This window comes from Phaseolus vulgaris, chromosome 6, assembly GCF_051622355.1.
Source record: "Phaseolus vulgaris cultivar YP4 chromosome 6, ASM5162235v1, whole genome shotgun sequence".
NCBI classification, from domain to species: Eukaryota; Viridiplantae; Streptophyta; class Magnoliopsida; order Fabales; family Fabaceae; genus Phaseolus; species Phaseolus vulgaris.
The window spans coordinates 28,285,387-28,302,387 of record NC_143503.1 but is presented as its reverse complement, the minus strand read 5'-3'; the positions used below and the strand labels follow the sequence as shown (position 1 = coordinate 28,302,387).

The 17,001-nt window shown below is 33.3% G+C and overlaps 3 protein-coding genes across 4 annotated transcripts; 1 reads left to right on the top strand and 2 right to left on the bottom strand.

The window, feature by feature from the left end:
- Positions 1-805: 805 nt before the first annotated feature.
- Positions 806-2,239, bottom strand: LOC137831857 (putative F-box protein PP2-B12). Its single transcript, XM_068639712.2, has 3 exons — positions 1,820-2,239; positions 1,615-1,733; positions 806-1,511 (listed from the first exon to the last, which is right to left on the bottom strand). The coding sequence occupies exons 1-3, from the start codon at positions 2,147-2,149 to the stop codon at positions 980-982; spliced, it is 981 nt and encodes a 326-aa protein (XP_068495813.1). The 5' UTR covers positions 2,150-2,239; the 3' UTR covers positions 806-979.
- Positions 2,240-7,563: 5,324 nt separating this feature from the next.
- LOC137831854 (putative serine/threonine-protein kinase PBL25) lies at positions 7,564-11,068 on the top strand. The gene is made up of 5 exons (XM_068639704.2): positions 7,564-7,986; positions 8,129-8,304; positions 8,416-8,605; positions 8,820-9,211; positions 9,672-11,068. The coding sequence occupies exons 1-5, from the start codon at positions 7,881-7,883 to the stop codon at positions 10,515-10,517; spliced, it is 1,710 nt and encodes a 569-aa protein (XP_068495805.1). The 5' UTR covers positions 7,564-7,880; the 3' UTR covers positions 10,518-11,068.
- Positions 9,464-16,771, bottom strand: LOC137831853 (putative LRR receptor-like serine/threonine-protein kinase At5g10290). 2 transcript variants are annotated; one of them, XM_090303198.1, is made up of 8 exons: positions 16,357-16,771; positions 15,070-15,651; positions 14,736-14,959; positions 13,797-14,010; positions 13,218-13,333; positions 12,832-13,092; positions 12,554-12,754; positions 9,464-12,419 (listed from the first exon to the last, which is right to left on the bottom strand). In XM_090303198.1, exons 1-8 carry the CDS (start codon positions 16,466-16,468, stop codon positions 12,345-12,347), a joined length of 1,785 nt encoding a protein of 594 aa, XP_090159324.1. In that variant the 5' UTR covers positions 16,469-16,771; the 3' UTR covers positions 9,464-12,344. The 2 variants fall into 2 exon arrangements, with proteins under 2 accessions (XP_090159324.1, XP_068495804.1); XM_068639703.2 differs by having other exon boundaries at positions 12,211-12,416; positions 16,357-16,623.
- Positions 16,772-17,001: the final 230 nt, after the last annotated feature.

The following is a 17,001-nucleotide window of genomic DNA, read 5'->3' as shown; positions in this document are numbered from 1 at the left end:
ATAAAATATAATTTGTGAATAGTTTATACATAATTCTGAATAGTTTATATATAATTCAAAATAGATATAAACATATAATATATGAATTAAGAAAAATAAATTTAAGTAAAGAAGTGTAATAATAAAATTTAAAAATATAAAATAATTAAATATTTTTTATGTTCGAGTATTTTCTTTACTTGCTTCACTATTTAAGATTTGACTTTAAAAATTATAAATTAGACAAATTATAAAATACAAAAGAGAGAACTTATCTATTTGACAAGTTGAATGATTAGAAAACTCACTCGATCAACAAATACATAAGTTGAATTATAAAATTGGATGAACAAATACACAAATTGAGTGATTAGAAAATTGATCAATATAAATTCACGAGTTCAAAAATTAAATCATTCTACTACTATTAACTCATCATACTTAAATTACTTAAATATAGACAGACTAATGAAAAAAGACTAGCTTAACAAGTTAAATAATTAGCTTAATGTTTATAAAATAACTCGTTCTACTTTCATAAAATCGGGTTAATCCACCTTGTTTTTTGTTTGTTTGTTTTTATTTTTGCAAGATGAAGTTCTTGTTTTTTATTTTTCTAAGATGAAGTTATGAAATTATATGCATTGAGCACATGGAACAGTGTAAATGAAAGGATCCTCTTTTTTTTAAAAAAACTACAGTTTTATTAAGAATAAAAAAGTTACATTAATAGCCTTTTAACCACGAAATTTAAAATCTTTTGTTAATCAAATAATCAGTAACTTTTAAACAAATCTTTCATCTTAAATTGTTTATCATTCTAAGCTAAAAAGCAAAACAAATAGCATTTTATAAAATTGAGAGTAATCTGATGTACTAAAAATAGAAATCATTCCAGTTCTAGTTTCTATAGTGAGCCTGCTTATTTGAATTGGTACGTGCAGGCAAAAGTAGACACAAACAAAAACAACATCGTAAATTGGGCGTGCCTCCTCCTCTTTTAATTTTTGCTTTTGGGCCTTATTTCGATGCCTTGCACGAGAAGGCCCCCTTTCCACTCCCCACTCTTCACCTCGTACACACCAATCTCCACCTCCTCCTCTCCTCCTCCACCGCCGTTGAAAAAGTCACCCAACTCCACCTCCATCCACCCATCGTCTCTCTCCTTCGGATGCTCACCTCCCACCGCTGAATCATCAACACGGGGCGGCGCTGGTGCCGGTGGCGGTGCCGCATCAAAACTATCCAGAAAACGAGAACGAACGCGGCTGAATATTCGAGGAACAATCTGGTGACGCGGCCTTCGAGGCGTCGCCGCCTCCAAGTACACCGTTCGCCGCCGAGCTTCACCTTCTCCGGCAATCCCAACCGACACCTCGACCGGCTGGTTCTCAAACCCGTACGCGCCGCCACTCCTTTGCTTAAACACAAGGTATGCCCCGTACAACGTATTGGAGGACAGCATGCTACCCTTGATCCCTCCCTTCATTTCCAACCAACACACACTAACCAGTTCCGCCACCTCCCAAAACCTACGTCAAAACACATTCCAACGAACATAATCTTGATACCTTGTTCAATTTCAGATTAATAAATAAATAAAAATATCTGAGAATTAATTAAAGAATAAATTACCTGGCCGCTGGAACAGAAGTCCATCTCCAGTATCTAGGAGTGTTTCCCCAAACAATGGAGAGACTTCTAGCAGAGAGCATGTAGCATTTTCCGGCGTTTGGTTTATCGAGTGCAAAGCTCTGAGGGATTATTATTATTATTATTATGATTATTATTGTTAATTGACAATTATCGGGAGAAAGCGATTTGTTATTTGAATAATTACCTTTTGACCAGCGTCTATGAGGAGGGGGTTATGGCATAGGTGGAGGTAGAGTTCCTTCTTGGAAGAGTAAGAGAGAGGTTTGGAAGTTTGGGAAACGATGGCGTGCAAATCGGAGGGGAGGAACCTCTCCCACACCACGTCGGATTGTGCGGCGGATCTGAAGGAAGACGAGACCAAAGAGAGAACGCAGGCATCACGAGGAGTGGTGAACGAAAGAATATTCGCTATGCAACCTTCTGGAAGATGCTCGAACTCGCCACCGCCACCGCCACCGCCGTCACCTTGTTCTGCTTCCACCACCGTAAACTTGTTACTGATAACAGTAACCATAATAATATACAGCACTAACAAAGAATACACCTTCCTTTTTCTTGATTCCGCTCTGTGTCGGTTTGCTGTGTGTCGTATATAATGCAACGCAAAGAGAAGTAGTGAATTTGAATACGGGGAAGCTTAGCGGTTAAGCTTCGTTCCTATCCAATTTTTATTTGCCGCACAATTCCAAGCAAAGATATTTATTTATAATACTTTTTTTATCAAATTACACTATACCATAAAAAAGTTCACCAAAAGTAAAAAGAAACACTACACACAAAAATAAATACTTACTTAATAGACGAAATAAGAATGTTATAGAAATCATTAATATGCTTTTGTTATATACAAAGAATGCACTACTGTTTAATTTTACATATTTCCGTTTTATGTCAGATGAAAATCAGTGCTTCGAATAATGGTTGAAAATAAAATTTGGGATTTTTTTTTAAAAAAAATGAAAGCCTTTTGGTATGAAGATATAAAAAAGTGCGACATTTGAGAATATTTGTTTACTTTCTAGTCATTATCCTGGAGAAACAAATATTCGCAAAATCAGTTCAAGGCATTTGGTTTTAGATTTAAACAAATACTAACGAGTATACATTTTAAGAAATAAAATATTTTAATATTTGCTATAATTTTTAATGCATCTCAACATGAATTCCTAATAGAAAAGCTTTAATTGATTGTAACTATACACATTAATGAAGATTTATTGGTTTGAGTTGATATGTATAATTACTTAAAATATTCCATTGTCTACAGTGAAACATGTTTGGTTTTTGGTAAAGTCATAAATAATTAATAAATAATTAGTAACCGACGCTTAAACTGGAACGTTAGAGAACCAGCGGTGAATGAATAAAATATATATATATATATATATATATATAATTTTGTTCAACTAATTAAAAAATGATATATATTTATTCTTCTTTATAATGCGTTTTGTGATTCAAATAGTGTATATGATAAAGAATAAATAGAAAGAGAAAAGGTTTTTTCTCTTTATTGCATAATAAAAGCATTGGTATAAGATATCCACGTCAAAGAACAACTTTTTTAGCATTTTAACAATGCGTTATGGATTCGGTGAAGTAGTAATAACATGATAATGCTCTGTTCCGATGGTTATACCCTGGACACGCTCTTTCGTGATACCTTTTTCATTCGGTATTCTCGTCATGCTCACACCTCTCATCTAACATAATCTAACGTGGAAATTTCTTATAAAAAATTATTGTGAATTCATACTTACTTTAAGCCATCTAAATCTTATTTTACTTCAAATAAAATCTATTAGGTTACACATTTTTAATCATATATTTTATATTTAAATATTAAGTTAATGTTTATATTTTTTTTACTTAAGATTGTTTAGACAGTTATGTCACGCATAATTGAGCTGACGTAGGACATAGATTTAAATAGTATCTTAAAATCACACACATCTCGATAATCTAAAGTGAGAGTCTCTTAAAATGTGAATTTTACAGAGAATTTGTACTTTATATTAAATTAATACAGAAATTAATTGCGATATTCGTCCTAATCCAGACTCATCAATCCATAAATTTAATACACATTTATACCTTTTATTTAATAATATTTATTATTCTCTGTTCTAGCCAACTCGAGGTCTGGATGAGCTTCTAATGGTGGTCTCCCTTCAAGATCTAGTGATTCAACCTTCGAGAAACGAAGGGGACTCCTCTTGCGATGATACTCCGACGCTCAAGTCAGTAAAAACATAAAATTATAATGAGTATAAGATAGAATATGAGTTAAAAGTACCCCCTGTGTTGTGTATTAGATGATATGAGATGATTCTTTTTGTGGACCGAATTGTAACCTAGTCTTAGAACCTCTCTAAATGGCCTAGGATAAGTGTGTAAAAGATAGATCTTTTGCATATCCTACGTAACATATTCCGATCTTATCTTTATTGAGTCATTAAAGGTGATTAAGTCTAATAACGCACGTTTCCTGTTAATGATATAATTCTATTTTAAATAGGAGAAAACATTTTATATATACTTCACACATTTCAACCAAAAATAAGAAACAAAACTCATCTATCTCAAGCCAACACTAGAGAAACCTAAATATGCCAAGACATTGATGTCAAGACCTTCCCAACCCAATGAACACAATTTTAAAACATGACGCATATCTTAATTTTAATCAACATGTTTAGCGTTGAAGATTTTTTAACAAATTTCAAATACAACTATATCAAATTTGTATAATTGAATAATCAACTTATAAGTAGTACTTTTATGTATTTTGCCATTACTTTTACGAATTTAGCTATATTATATTTATTTATTTACTCAAGAACATGTAGTACTTTATTTTAAACGGTTCTAGTGAAACACTCACTTTTCAATAAATACATTACCCGATAGAGACATAGAATAATCAATTTGAGAATAAATAAAAAACAATATTTTAAAAGATTAAAAGGTATGAATCAGTTAAATTGAATTTCTTTAGAAAAAATTCTCAAATTACACTTACATTCTTTTCTTTTACCATGGAAATGATCTATGGTATTTACATGTAATGTTTTTAAATTTTAAAGAATTGCATATATAATGTAAAAAATAGTGGATGCCACTGTAATTTACTTTTTTTTAAAGGTTAAAATTATAATCAATGGAAGGAATAATAAATTATCATGTATTATAAACTTATGAATTTATACAAAGTTTTTAAATTTATATTATAAATTAAAAGTCACGTATTAATCATTTTAATTTAATAATATTTTTTTTTTCACGCCAATCATATATAACAAACTCATAAACTCATTAAACATGATAAAGGATATGAAAGGATTGCTTGAGGAAGAAATTGAATCTCCTTGATCGGAGTAAGAAAAAGGACAAAGTGAGTCAAAAACGTCGTAATTTGTTTGTTGTAGGCAAGAAAAAAAAAGTGGGGGAAATGAGACAACGTGTTTAAACCATCTTAAACTTCTTAATCTTATTTATGTCTTTGAGATTTTGAGAGATGGTTATGCCTTTCTTTAGATAAACACCTGAATTCAAGAGAAAACATTAAACTGGATTAGATGGTATATAGTTAGTGTAGTTTTCACTTTTACCAACTTAACTTATCAACTTTTTATATAACTAGATATGTATTTTATGAGTTTTAGTTACTATTTGTTATTATCTGAATTTTTATTAATATTATTTAATTTTTGAATTTGGTATCTTAATCAATTTTAAGAACTACAATTAGATTTTTTTTATTAAAGTTCTAGTTAGTTTTATTGAATTTCTCGATTGATGATTAATAAACCCGATAATAAACTCTTTATATAAGTTACATTTTCTCTCTTAACATGAGATACACTAAATAATTGTACACAACCCACAACAATCTCAAGATGAGTAGACAAAGGTGTTTATCCATCGAAAAATATGAAAATAATGTAGGTGTGCCTAATTGATATCAATGCTTTAATAATCCAGGTTGATTTCACTTATGACATTAATTCTTATCTTCCCTCGAAATCAAAGACCCAACAATTTTAACCAAACCATGTTTGTAACTGAGTTAAATCATCAAAATCAAATTTACCAACACCATCACCATACTATTTTTTTCAAAACAATCTCACATATATATGACATGGAAGAATCAAACCCTTCTATCTATGTCATACAACTTCTCAAACAATGAAGCAAATCAAGGAACAAATTCAAACTATATGTATCTGTTCTAGACAAGAGTATCGACGATCTCAAACCTAGAGCATGTAATTGAGGTCGGTTAAACTCCGAGAAAACTCCACCTGTAGAATATACTCTAACGTTTAAGTTAGTAAGAGTATAAAATACAATGAATATAATGTAAATATAAGTTAAAAATAATAATTAGAGTAACTAACGATAAAATTATTTTACTTAGAATTTGATGAAAAACCAAAATATTCTTCATACACTCATAAAAGATCATTATGAATATAATATTTATATCAAAACATAATTAGTGTAGGTAGCAAAAATATTAAAATTATTGAATATGTTTAATAAATTTCTTTTAAAAAATTAGAAAAAAGAAATAAAAAAAAGATAATATACACTAGATTAAAATGTACAGGTTAATCTTTCTATCCTTCATAAATTTATTATTGTTTTGTTCCAACAAACAATATAAATAGTGTTTTTCACGGTGAAACAGAAAATAAAAGAAAAAAGAATATTATAAATTAAAAGTAAAATTATTAAAGAAAGAGGTGCATGATAGAGCAATAAAACAGGATTTGATGTGGAGTAGAATGAGTATAATGAGATGGGGTGCAGCGTTACATCTTCAAAGGTACAAGGAAGTGTCTTTATGTTCTATTCACATCTTTACTGCAATTGGAAGATCTTTTGACGTGTGCACTCCTTCGCTCTCTCATACCATGTGCCACAAATTTGGTTCCCACGTGCAATTCCATTTACACACCTTCACCCACCACATATTACAACTAAAATAATATACTTTATGTTCATCACAATCTATAACTTATTTGGATCTATTTACATTTACTAATTGGATTTTGTTGGATTATGGACTTGGCCGATATTTGGGATCATTTAGGTAGGAGGCCGATGTAAATGAATAATGTAAAGGAAATAGTATAGGACGATGATTTAGATTAATTAACATTAATCAAACAGTAAAGAGAAAATCATAACGGTAGACATAGGGTTAAGACTGACTCCATATACTAGGTAAAACCTCCCAGATGAACAGATCACAAATTAGGTTAAGAGTACTTGTTCTTGACTATCTTGAATGTTCTGGGTTTAGGTCTCCAATTGGCCTGTCTAGAAAAGACTTTAATCCAATTAAAAAACAAACATCTTTACATAATGATTTTCACAGATAATATAATTATTATGTTTTAAATCTTATATAATTATTTAGATTAATTCATCATAAACTGACATCATTCTAAATCTAGTCGAACTAGGCCAATTTTTTTGTTAAAATCTTTGGAATCACAATTTAAATCTAGTCAAAGTCTATGACTACGATTTCTAGTTCATATTCAAAGGTTGAATTATAAAGAACTCTATGTAACTGTGGCGTTATTCGAATTTAAGGAGCTGAAAACCATGAGTTGTACTCAGTTGAAACTCACAATCTATGTATAGCATAGATGTGAAATAATGACAATATATAATAATTAATGTTTTAGTGAGAGAGATAATCATATATATATATTTATGGAAAGAAAAATTGGAGTCAAAATGTGACCATAATTAACGAAAGGAAAACGTTAGATGCCAACCATGCATGGTTGGATTGGAAGACAATAGTAAAAATGAAATATAAGTTCCACATTTGTAGGAAGGCATCTAAAAAGGACACCTCATAATGATGTCCACCCAAAATGTCCCTTTTTTCTCTCCGAGTCTTCTGAGAAAACGTCATCTTTTTGCTATTCCTCTCATACATGCATGTCTAACTCCTCCTCCTTCACCTTCTGCTGTTCATTTCCCTTTCATTTTAATTTATAGCCCCTGCTCCCTTTATGCGGGGTCCTTCAATCTCACTTGGGGGAACCTCCGTCCATTGCTCAAGTTAACCAGAGTTCATGGAGCCTTTTATTTTTCACCTTTGCAATCACTAACATTCTTTAATTGAATGAAAATATTCTTTAGAACCAAAACCTGCACATACACCAACTAGGAATCCTACTGGTACCTTTTGTTTTTGTTTCTAGAAATTTAGAAGAATGAATTGTTTTCCGTGTTTTTCAAAGACTAAGAAATGCAATAGCAAGAGGGAGCAGCTAGGGCTTTCAGCACAAGAAAACGTTATAGCAACAAGAACACCTCAGGGTAAGATGAATGAATATAAACAATTAAAATTACCTGCTTCAGTGTCATTCATTTAATCAGAATGTGCAAGCGATGCAAGAGAATACAAATGTCATTTGAAAGGTATAATGATTGAAAATAAAATGTTGGGGTTGGCATGCAGATGTAAAGAAACAAAAGGCAGATGATGCAAACAATGTCGACACCTCAAATATTCAAGCACAAAATTTCACGTTCCGTGAGCTAGCAATTGCAACAAAGAATTTTCGGCAAGAATGCTTGATGGGTGAAGGGGGCTTTGGCAGAGTTTACAAGGGAACCATTCCTGCAACCGGGCAGGTCATACACATCACAAGCCCTTCAATTTTTAGTGCAGAAAAAACAAATAAGTTCAATTTATATATATTTTCACGTTTGCATGTGTCATGTGTGTTTTGTTCCCCTATTTAGGTGGTAGCAGTGAAACAACTCGACCGAAATGGAGGGCAAGGAAGTAAGGATTTTCTAGTTGAGGTTTTGATGTTAAGCCTCTTAAACCATGAAAACCTCGTCAAACTCACTGGTTATTGTGCTGATGGAGATCAACGTCTTTTGGTGTATGAGTTCATGGGAGGTGGCTCTTTAGAAGGCCTTCTTCTTGGTATACTCCCACCTTATTTGCATATTCCCTCTTAAATTTTTGACACATGCATGTATATGACATATTATTATATGTGCATCATCTTTGCCTTATTTCTTTGCCGACAAACAATATATAAGATTAAGATTATTGTGCTCATTGACTTACCTAATTAGTTTTGGTAAAATGTTAGTTTGTAAAACCAAAATAAAACATGTGTTTGGTTTTATAACAGGGAGGAAAACAGATGAACCGCCATTAGATTGGTATAGCAGAATGAAAATAGCATCACATGCCGCGAAAGGACTATGGTACTTGCACGATAAGGCCAACCCTGCAATTATATATCGGGACTTGAAATCTTCGAACATCTTGCTGGATGATGATTTCAATGCAAAACTATCAGATTATGGATTGGCCAAACTTGCTGGCAAAGATAAGATGAACATTGTCCCCACAAGAGTAATGGGCACTTATGGTTACAGTGCTCCTGAGTACGTAAGAACAGGTAACCTCACCTTGAAATCAGATGTCTACAGTTTTGGAGTTGTCCTGCTAGAGCTCATTACTGGACGACGTGCGGTTGACACCACAAGAACACACGATGAGCAAAATCTAGTTTCATGGGTATACCTATAACAACCTCTTTAATTTGAACATTATTCTCTCTTGTTCTTGTGACAGGGATATTTTTATATTGTTGAACAGAATTCATATACTTCTCATTATATCATTAATGAGTTCCTACAGGAATTCCACCTAACAGTACAAAATGTTTTAAAGGACAAGACAAATACAATTCTTTATATTTTAGGGTTGTTTTTCAATCAAAGTTCATTAAGTAATATGCAAAATAAGGGTTGTTTTGTAAATAAAATTATGGAAGTGAAACTTGATTTGATTCTGATTGATGAACAACACAAAAGGTACACAAGGTAATGTATCCAAGTTTTTTTCCTTTGAAAAAATGTGTTGTTGTATAAAAATGTTTAGGTATGTCTTTTCTGGGCAATATCAAACAGGTTAATTTTATCCCAAATATCTATTTTGTTAATTATGTACATTTTCCCTTATAATGATTGAGCAGGCACAACCCATATTTAGGGATCCAAAGAGATATCCAGATATGGCAGATCCAAATTTGAACAAAGATTTCCCAGAAAAGGATCTTAACCAAGCTGTTGCAATTGCAGCCATGTGCTTGCAGGAGGAAGCAGCAGCTCGTCCTTTGATGAGTGATGTTGTAACTGCTCTCAGTTTTCTATCCACCGCTACTCCAGAGGGTGAGGGTGAAGGTGATGCCGCTGAAAATGACTGTTGTAGCTTCTCCGGTGAAGATAGTTCTTCTAGCGAAGACAATGGAACTGCTAAAAACCAGGTTAGTGCAAAATACCAAGAAAGTGAAGACGCCTCAGAATCTGAGTATGATTATTATGAGAATGAAAACCAACATAATTACAGTCCTCAAGACACTGAAGAGACCAAGGAGTTCTACTCCAAATCGAGCCGCAAGAGCAGCACCAAATCAAAGAATGGAACCGCTTCCTCTATCCAAAGAAGCAGCTCCAATTCAGATTCAGAACATGGACGTGTCTCAATCGGCCGCAAAAGCAGTAGGAAAAGTAGGAAAGAGAAATCTTCATTAAACCAGAGGAGCAGTAAGAAATCTTCTTTGAAGCAAAAGAGCAACAAGAAATCTTCTGTCAAAGTATTAAGCAACAAGAAAAGCCATTCATCCAATTCAAGCAGCAGTGGAACGTTACAACATGATGGTGTTGATGTTATTGACCGTAGCGGAAGCCGGCCATCAGAAGGGAACATTTCAATTGGCCTAATTAGTAGTGAGAGTGTTCACTCAGACAATGACAGCAGCATAAGGTCCAAGGAAAGGAGCAGCATGCATTTAGATTATACCAAAAGCCAGGAATCATAACAATAAATGTTCATTCACGATAAATACCCACGATCAATGCATTGCTGGTTGCAACCACAACTTAATTTGGCATCATATCATGCTTTGTACACTTCTGTCAATGTTTGTTTATACATTAGTATGTATGGTCGAGTGAAACAAATGAGATAACCGTATCTGGTTTCCGCTATTTTAAAAAAAAACTCGAACAACCCATATAACACCTCAAATATTTGAGAACTCATACACACACCTATATACTTATTCTTTAGTAGGTTTTGAATATGTTCTCTGTATCTACCTTTAGTTTATGAACAAAGAGAGACGATAACAGTTAATTTCCATTGAGGGTTGTTGACATTATTGGAAATAGTGATCCTCGTTTGTATTATGTAATAATTTTTGCAATTTTGATGTTCCTTTTGTCATCATATATATGCATGTGACAAACAAACCTTGCCTCCTATCATGGATATTCATCCCTATTGATTCCTTGGATCCACAATAATTATTTTTATAACACCTATGAGAAGATTTGGATTACGGGCAAATGCCATCTTTTCAAGGTTCACATATGACTATGTCTATGAGTTCTCAACTTCATCCGTCAGTCAATTCTTAACTATTCACAAAACCCATTTATAAGAAAGAAATTGTAGGCTATTTATATATAATAATAATATCCAAATTACACAATGAATAGCTCAGAATTAATAGTGTCTGAAGAGTTCTTTAGTAAATGTGCTATGCTTAACTCAACTTTACAAAGTCCAGAAAGAATATTACCATTGAGACATTTTACAGTGTAATTCTTGTTAACTATCCACTTTACATGTGTGAAGGAAAAGAAATTAAAAATTGCATAAAAGGAAGTGAAACAAAAAATTTAAATGTAAGGAGTTGTAAGTTGTAACTAAGTATATGATCTGATAAGGAATTTCAATAATTTTTAACCATAGATTAGGATTGACTAAGGACTATTTACCCTATATACAGCAATATGATTTGGTCAACAAAGCTCAAATATATTTTAGAAAAAATATATCTTTAACAGTTGTGAACCACTTAATAATTTTTAACAGCAAAAATACATGACAATAAGGGAAAGAAGTTTCACTACATATTTTTTTAATTAAAAAATTACAATTATAAAATAGTTTTAGATGTTAATACTCTATTTTTTAATGTCTAACATGTTTTCCTTAACCTTCTATTTGATTATAAGTTTTTATTTTTAATGTTTATAAAATGAATTTTAAAATATAAACTAGAGTTAAACAGTGTAAGTAACTTCTTTATTACTAAGTTAATAAAGAAAGAGTTTATAATTTTTCTTTAATTTCAACTGACTTTTTAGCATACCAAAAACCAAAGTACATATCAATATATGTGAATACATCCATAACTGATATTAATACACACCAACAAAGTCAGACCGATTATCCAATTCAATCTTATTTATGTTTATTCCCTTCTGTTCCTTTCATTATTAAATATCCAAATATACATTGAGCCTAAAAAAGAAAAGAGTTGTTGTGGATTTAAATTGCTACTACTGTAAGTCTATAAGAACAAGTTTTATAAATATAGTAAGACCTGGATGATTGCACAATAAATTTGATTCTCTTCCCGCCACATGAATTACTTTGTTGGATCAGCAGTTCTGCACAACACACTGTGATTTGGAATAGATCCACTTGGGAATTCTGTACCATCGTCATAGTTATATTCTGAAAGCAGTATCACTTGTAATATATCTTCATTTTCTAATTTCCATTTACACTACATTTTCAGGTTTCATCTCACAAACCAATATAACAACCAACACAACACAACAACCTTTTTATATCAAAGATGAGCTGATCTGGAGGATTTGGAGCTGGGGGTGGATGTTGTTGATGAGCTCTCATCCTTCTTTGTCTTCTGCATGAAAAAACTGTTGTCAATTTGATAAACACAAAGCTAGGACTAGTACTAAAGGGCTTGTGCACATTAGTTTGTAATCAAACTCTGTAGTTAGAAGGAGTTTAGGAGTAACTTAGCAAATATATATTTACCATCTTGGTTTCTGTGTCCATGCAGACCTTGTCCAATTCTTCAAAAACAACCTCAATGGTAGGGCGACCTTTGCTTGATTTTGCAACACACAACACTGCAATTTGTAGGATGGCTTCAAAGTCTGCCTTATCAACCTTTCCTTTTAGCCTTGGGTCTTCAAAATCAGACAATGGACGCTTTCCCATACTCACATCTCTTGCCTACAAAAGAATTTTCAAATTATCTCATTTTGAGTTGAATGGTGTGTAAATATAATAATGAACTTATTTTTAAGTACCTTCCTAGTGAGCTGATCTCTGGCATCAAGATCCAACTCTATGACTTTCTGTCCAGACAATATTTGCAAAGCAACAATACCAAAACTGTATACATCACTGGCACATGTTAGCTTGGCATTACTCATGTATTCTGGATCCATGTAGCCTATGGTTCCTCTTACATCGGTAAAAACCTTGCTCTCTTTGATTCCCATCACCTTTGACAGTCCAAAATCTGACAGTTTGGCTTGGTATTTCTCAGTCAAAAGAATGTTCGTAAGCTATAAATTAAAAGCAGTGAGAGGCATTAGTATAGTGCTAACCCAAAACATTGTACATATTTGCTTCTTGTTTTCAACTGCATAATGTACAACACATCCAATTTTTCATTGCATGTATTACGTACCTTTATATCTCTATGGACTACACAGCCTTCCATATGATGGTGGAGGTACTTGAGTGCAAATGAACAATCTCTCAAAATTCTCACTCTTGTTTCCCAACTCAAGTGACTATCTCTTCCTGACAATACACCATATAAAACATTTCAAGAAAATCAAAGATTTAGATGCATTTCTATGGATAAATTTGATCTTGTTCTCCCATTAAAATTGAATTGTTCATCTAACAATTTAATCAAATATAAGGATGGCAATCCAGAGTTTGGATCCATTCATTTAAATATTTAGTAATATTCAACCTAAAAACAATTCTAATAAAAGATTAAAAAAAATCAATACATGTTGCAATGATGAACTTAAATATCTAGCCGTTTCTACACTTTTTCACAACTAGTCATGCTTGGCCAACCCACATTATCCGAGGTGAAGCTTTAATTCTTGTATAGAACCAAAAGTAGCATGAAACTACATTTAAAGGAATCCTAAGGCAATTATACATCTAAATAGAAGTAGAAGTCATTGTGCACATTAGAGTTGTGAAATGATTGATGAAGAGTGAAGTATGAGGGGAGAGAGGACATTACTTAAGAGATGTTGAGCAAGATTCCCGTTTGCACAAAATTCATAGACTAAATATCTCTCATCCCCTTCAATGCAGCACCCAAAGAGGCAAACCAAGTTTGGATGGCGAAGCCTTGAAAGGCCTTCAACTTCTCGCGTGAAAGACTCAGAGGTGTTACTCTTTGTTAAATGCTTGATGGCCACGATTTGACCACTGGGTAGAACGCCTCTATATACCTGCACCCAGAAACAAGCTTTTCATATTCAGATTGACATCTGTGTAATAGAATGCATAAGATCCTTGAAATCAATACTAATGAGGTAGGCCAGGGACTAATCAAGGAAAGTAAGGGATACGAATAATTATAACAAGGGGGCTGGGTGAAAATATTAAATTGGTATAAATATGTTTTATGGGGTAAGATACTATACAATTACATGCTTTTGGCTCAATGCTGCATAAATCAAGTATTCTGGGAGATGGTGCTGTCAATATGCATAACTAATCTAGAAGAATAAATATAGTAGAACAGAGGATTTGTGAGGCAGTATGCAGGGGTAAAGATATTATGTGTGCGCATAATCTATAGACAGTTTCAATGAAAGGATGCCATTTTAGCTCAAGTGCAGGGTTCAAGCACAATGTATAGAGGTGCAGCAAGACTAGAAGGACATAATGCAGAGGTGAACGTGAACCACATAGCAGATATTCAGATAGACATACTATGAAGTAGGGACTGATTTCATAATATACTTAGTTATTTGGTAGGTAGGGTTGGGCTGCTTTGTTGTTATAGGTAATGGGAAATTGTATATCACCTAGGATATGACAGAATAGTCTATGCTAGAAGTGGAATGATACGTAAACTCTCACTTCATCCTAGTATATAGTTTTGTTTCATCCTAGTATATAGTTTTGTGTATATAAGGGTTGAAGCACTTAGCACCCCAAGTGCTCCTACCTGCCCTGCACTTCCACGTCCAAGGCTTATCTTTCGACCACCATAATTCATGGCATTCTCAATTTCCCTTTTGCAGAACCAGTACAATCCAGACCATGCAGTGATCTCTTTCAAGTCAACCTGTCTACGACCCTTCTTCTTGGACAAACATTTGACCATAATAACCACAAGCAATATTACAATCACAACTACTGGCACACTCAGCAAGGCTTTCCACAGAGATCCTGGGGACCCAAAAACACATTTTGTCAGTACTCTCACTTGGTTCAACTCTAACTTACACCAAAAGTAATATGTTTAGAAGCTCAAAAGATAAAATGATAGAGATGATTACTCTTGTCTGATCCTGAGGCTGAAGGTGGCAAGCATCGTAAAAATTTGTCAACTAGAGGATCGTTTGGTCTACCAGCTGCAAGAGCAATAATAGCTGCCACCCCACATATGGCTCTGTCAGTGTCGTTGTTGTTGTTGGCAAATTGAGAATATAAAGTATCTCTCACGCTCAATATTCCACTGGTACAATCTGCACAAGATTGATCAAAACGTTGGTTGAAGTGGGAGCACCGGCTCAATGTGTCTGGATATTGTTGCAGGGTCCTAACATCCTGCAAAATCAAGTCGGAGCATGGGGAACTGCCTCGGTAGAAGTTGTCAAAGCCACATGAATCAAGTGACATCCCTTGTTGCGGGTGAAATGACTGGGAACAACTCTGCCATTGATCTTGGGAAAGGAACACTCTTCCTCCCGAGTTCAGTGCTTGTGAAGCCAACGCATTGGACAAAATCGTGAGAGCATTTCGACAGCACAACGTGGTCGGGAACCCATCCTCACCCCACATGTAAATACTCTCTTTCACACCGATGCACTCACCAAATGCCACATATTGGCTTGTGTTGAACTTCAGCACACATGAACCTGTGCCAAGGAGAGCTTTGAATCTAGAACTCTGTGAAACTACTCAAATTTTCTATTCATACTTGATTGCAAAATTATTATATGCTAGGAGAGGGATAATTGTATTAGAAAAATATTAATTTCACACTACATAAGACATCAGTTTATTATCTTTCATCTCCTCACATAAGTTCACATTTGAGTGAAAAATTATTTCTCATTCTATTTTATAATCTATAACAATTCAGTGTTGGTAGTCAATATCAGGACTCATTGTATTATTATATGAGAGAGATTAACAACATGCATGTTACGTAGACATTAGTAAGCACTACATGCTTCCAATCTATGTTTTAATTTCTGCACTTACTTGCCCTACTGGTTTGAATCCTCTAATCTAATTTTGTGTTAGTTTATTATATTTGGCTGCATGTCTAGATAACATATTTAGCAAAAATAGGATAAATGTATGACATGTCTAACTTAACGCCAAAAAATATCTAATCCACTAGAAATCCAGATGAACAATAGCTTATAAAAAACTGTTTTTCTTAATTTTAACTAGATATCTGAATTTAATATGTTATTATTGAAAGTGAGTTATTATTTAATTGTATAGAAGAAGGGGTTGACAAGAGATGTTTTTTATAAATATATAAGTTTGTGAATGCAGAGAAGAGAAAGCAGGCATGGGAAAAATGAAAAAGAGAAGGGAAAAGGAATGACCTTGTGGAAGAGAAAATGCAGGAGACGAAAGGAGTGGGGAGGAGTGTGGGAATGGTGCAAGAAATAGAAGTGCAAACAAAAGGTAGCGAGGTAAGTGGACTTTCGTTTTCATGTCCAAGCCAAACCTCTTTTACTCTTCACGAAAACTAATTTAGTCCATTGTGAAGCAGCGTAACGTTGATGGCAGATGAACCAAAAAGTAGAATAGAGAAGATATAGTGTGAGTTTTCTTCGTGAACATCGTTATGTATGTGGATATTCTCGCTCACATAATGCCCTTAGATTACAGCTTCTGTATATGCCTTGCTTTCATCACCACCTTTCACATCTTTTTAATCTTATTCTCATGCCCCTTAGCCGATCAAGAATTAACTATGTTCTTGTTGTAACTTGTTTGTCTTCTGATTTCAAATTTATTAATAAAATCGTTAAAGATAATTATGTATAAGATAAAAGTTAAAAAGATTTATGATTTTTTGATAAATTTTAAGCATCTTACATGCATTACCTCGCCGTAACCATGTTTCGTATTTTACCATCTCAGTTCTTTCTTTTTGATTGGATAGGAATCATATTTTTGGTTTGTGTCTTATCGGTTGTTAACAGATAAGGTTTATTTCATAATTTGACCCAAAATCCTTAATT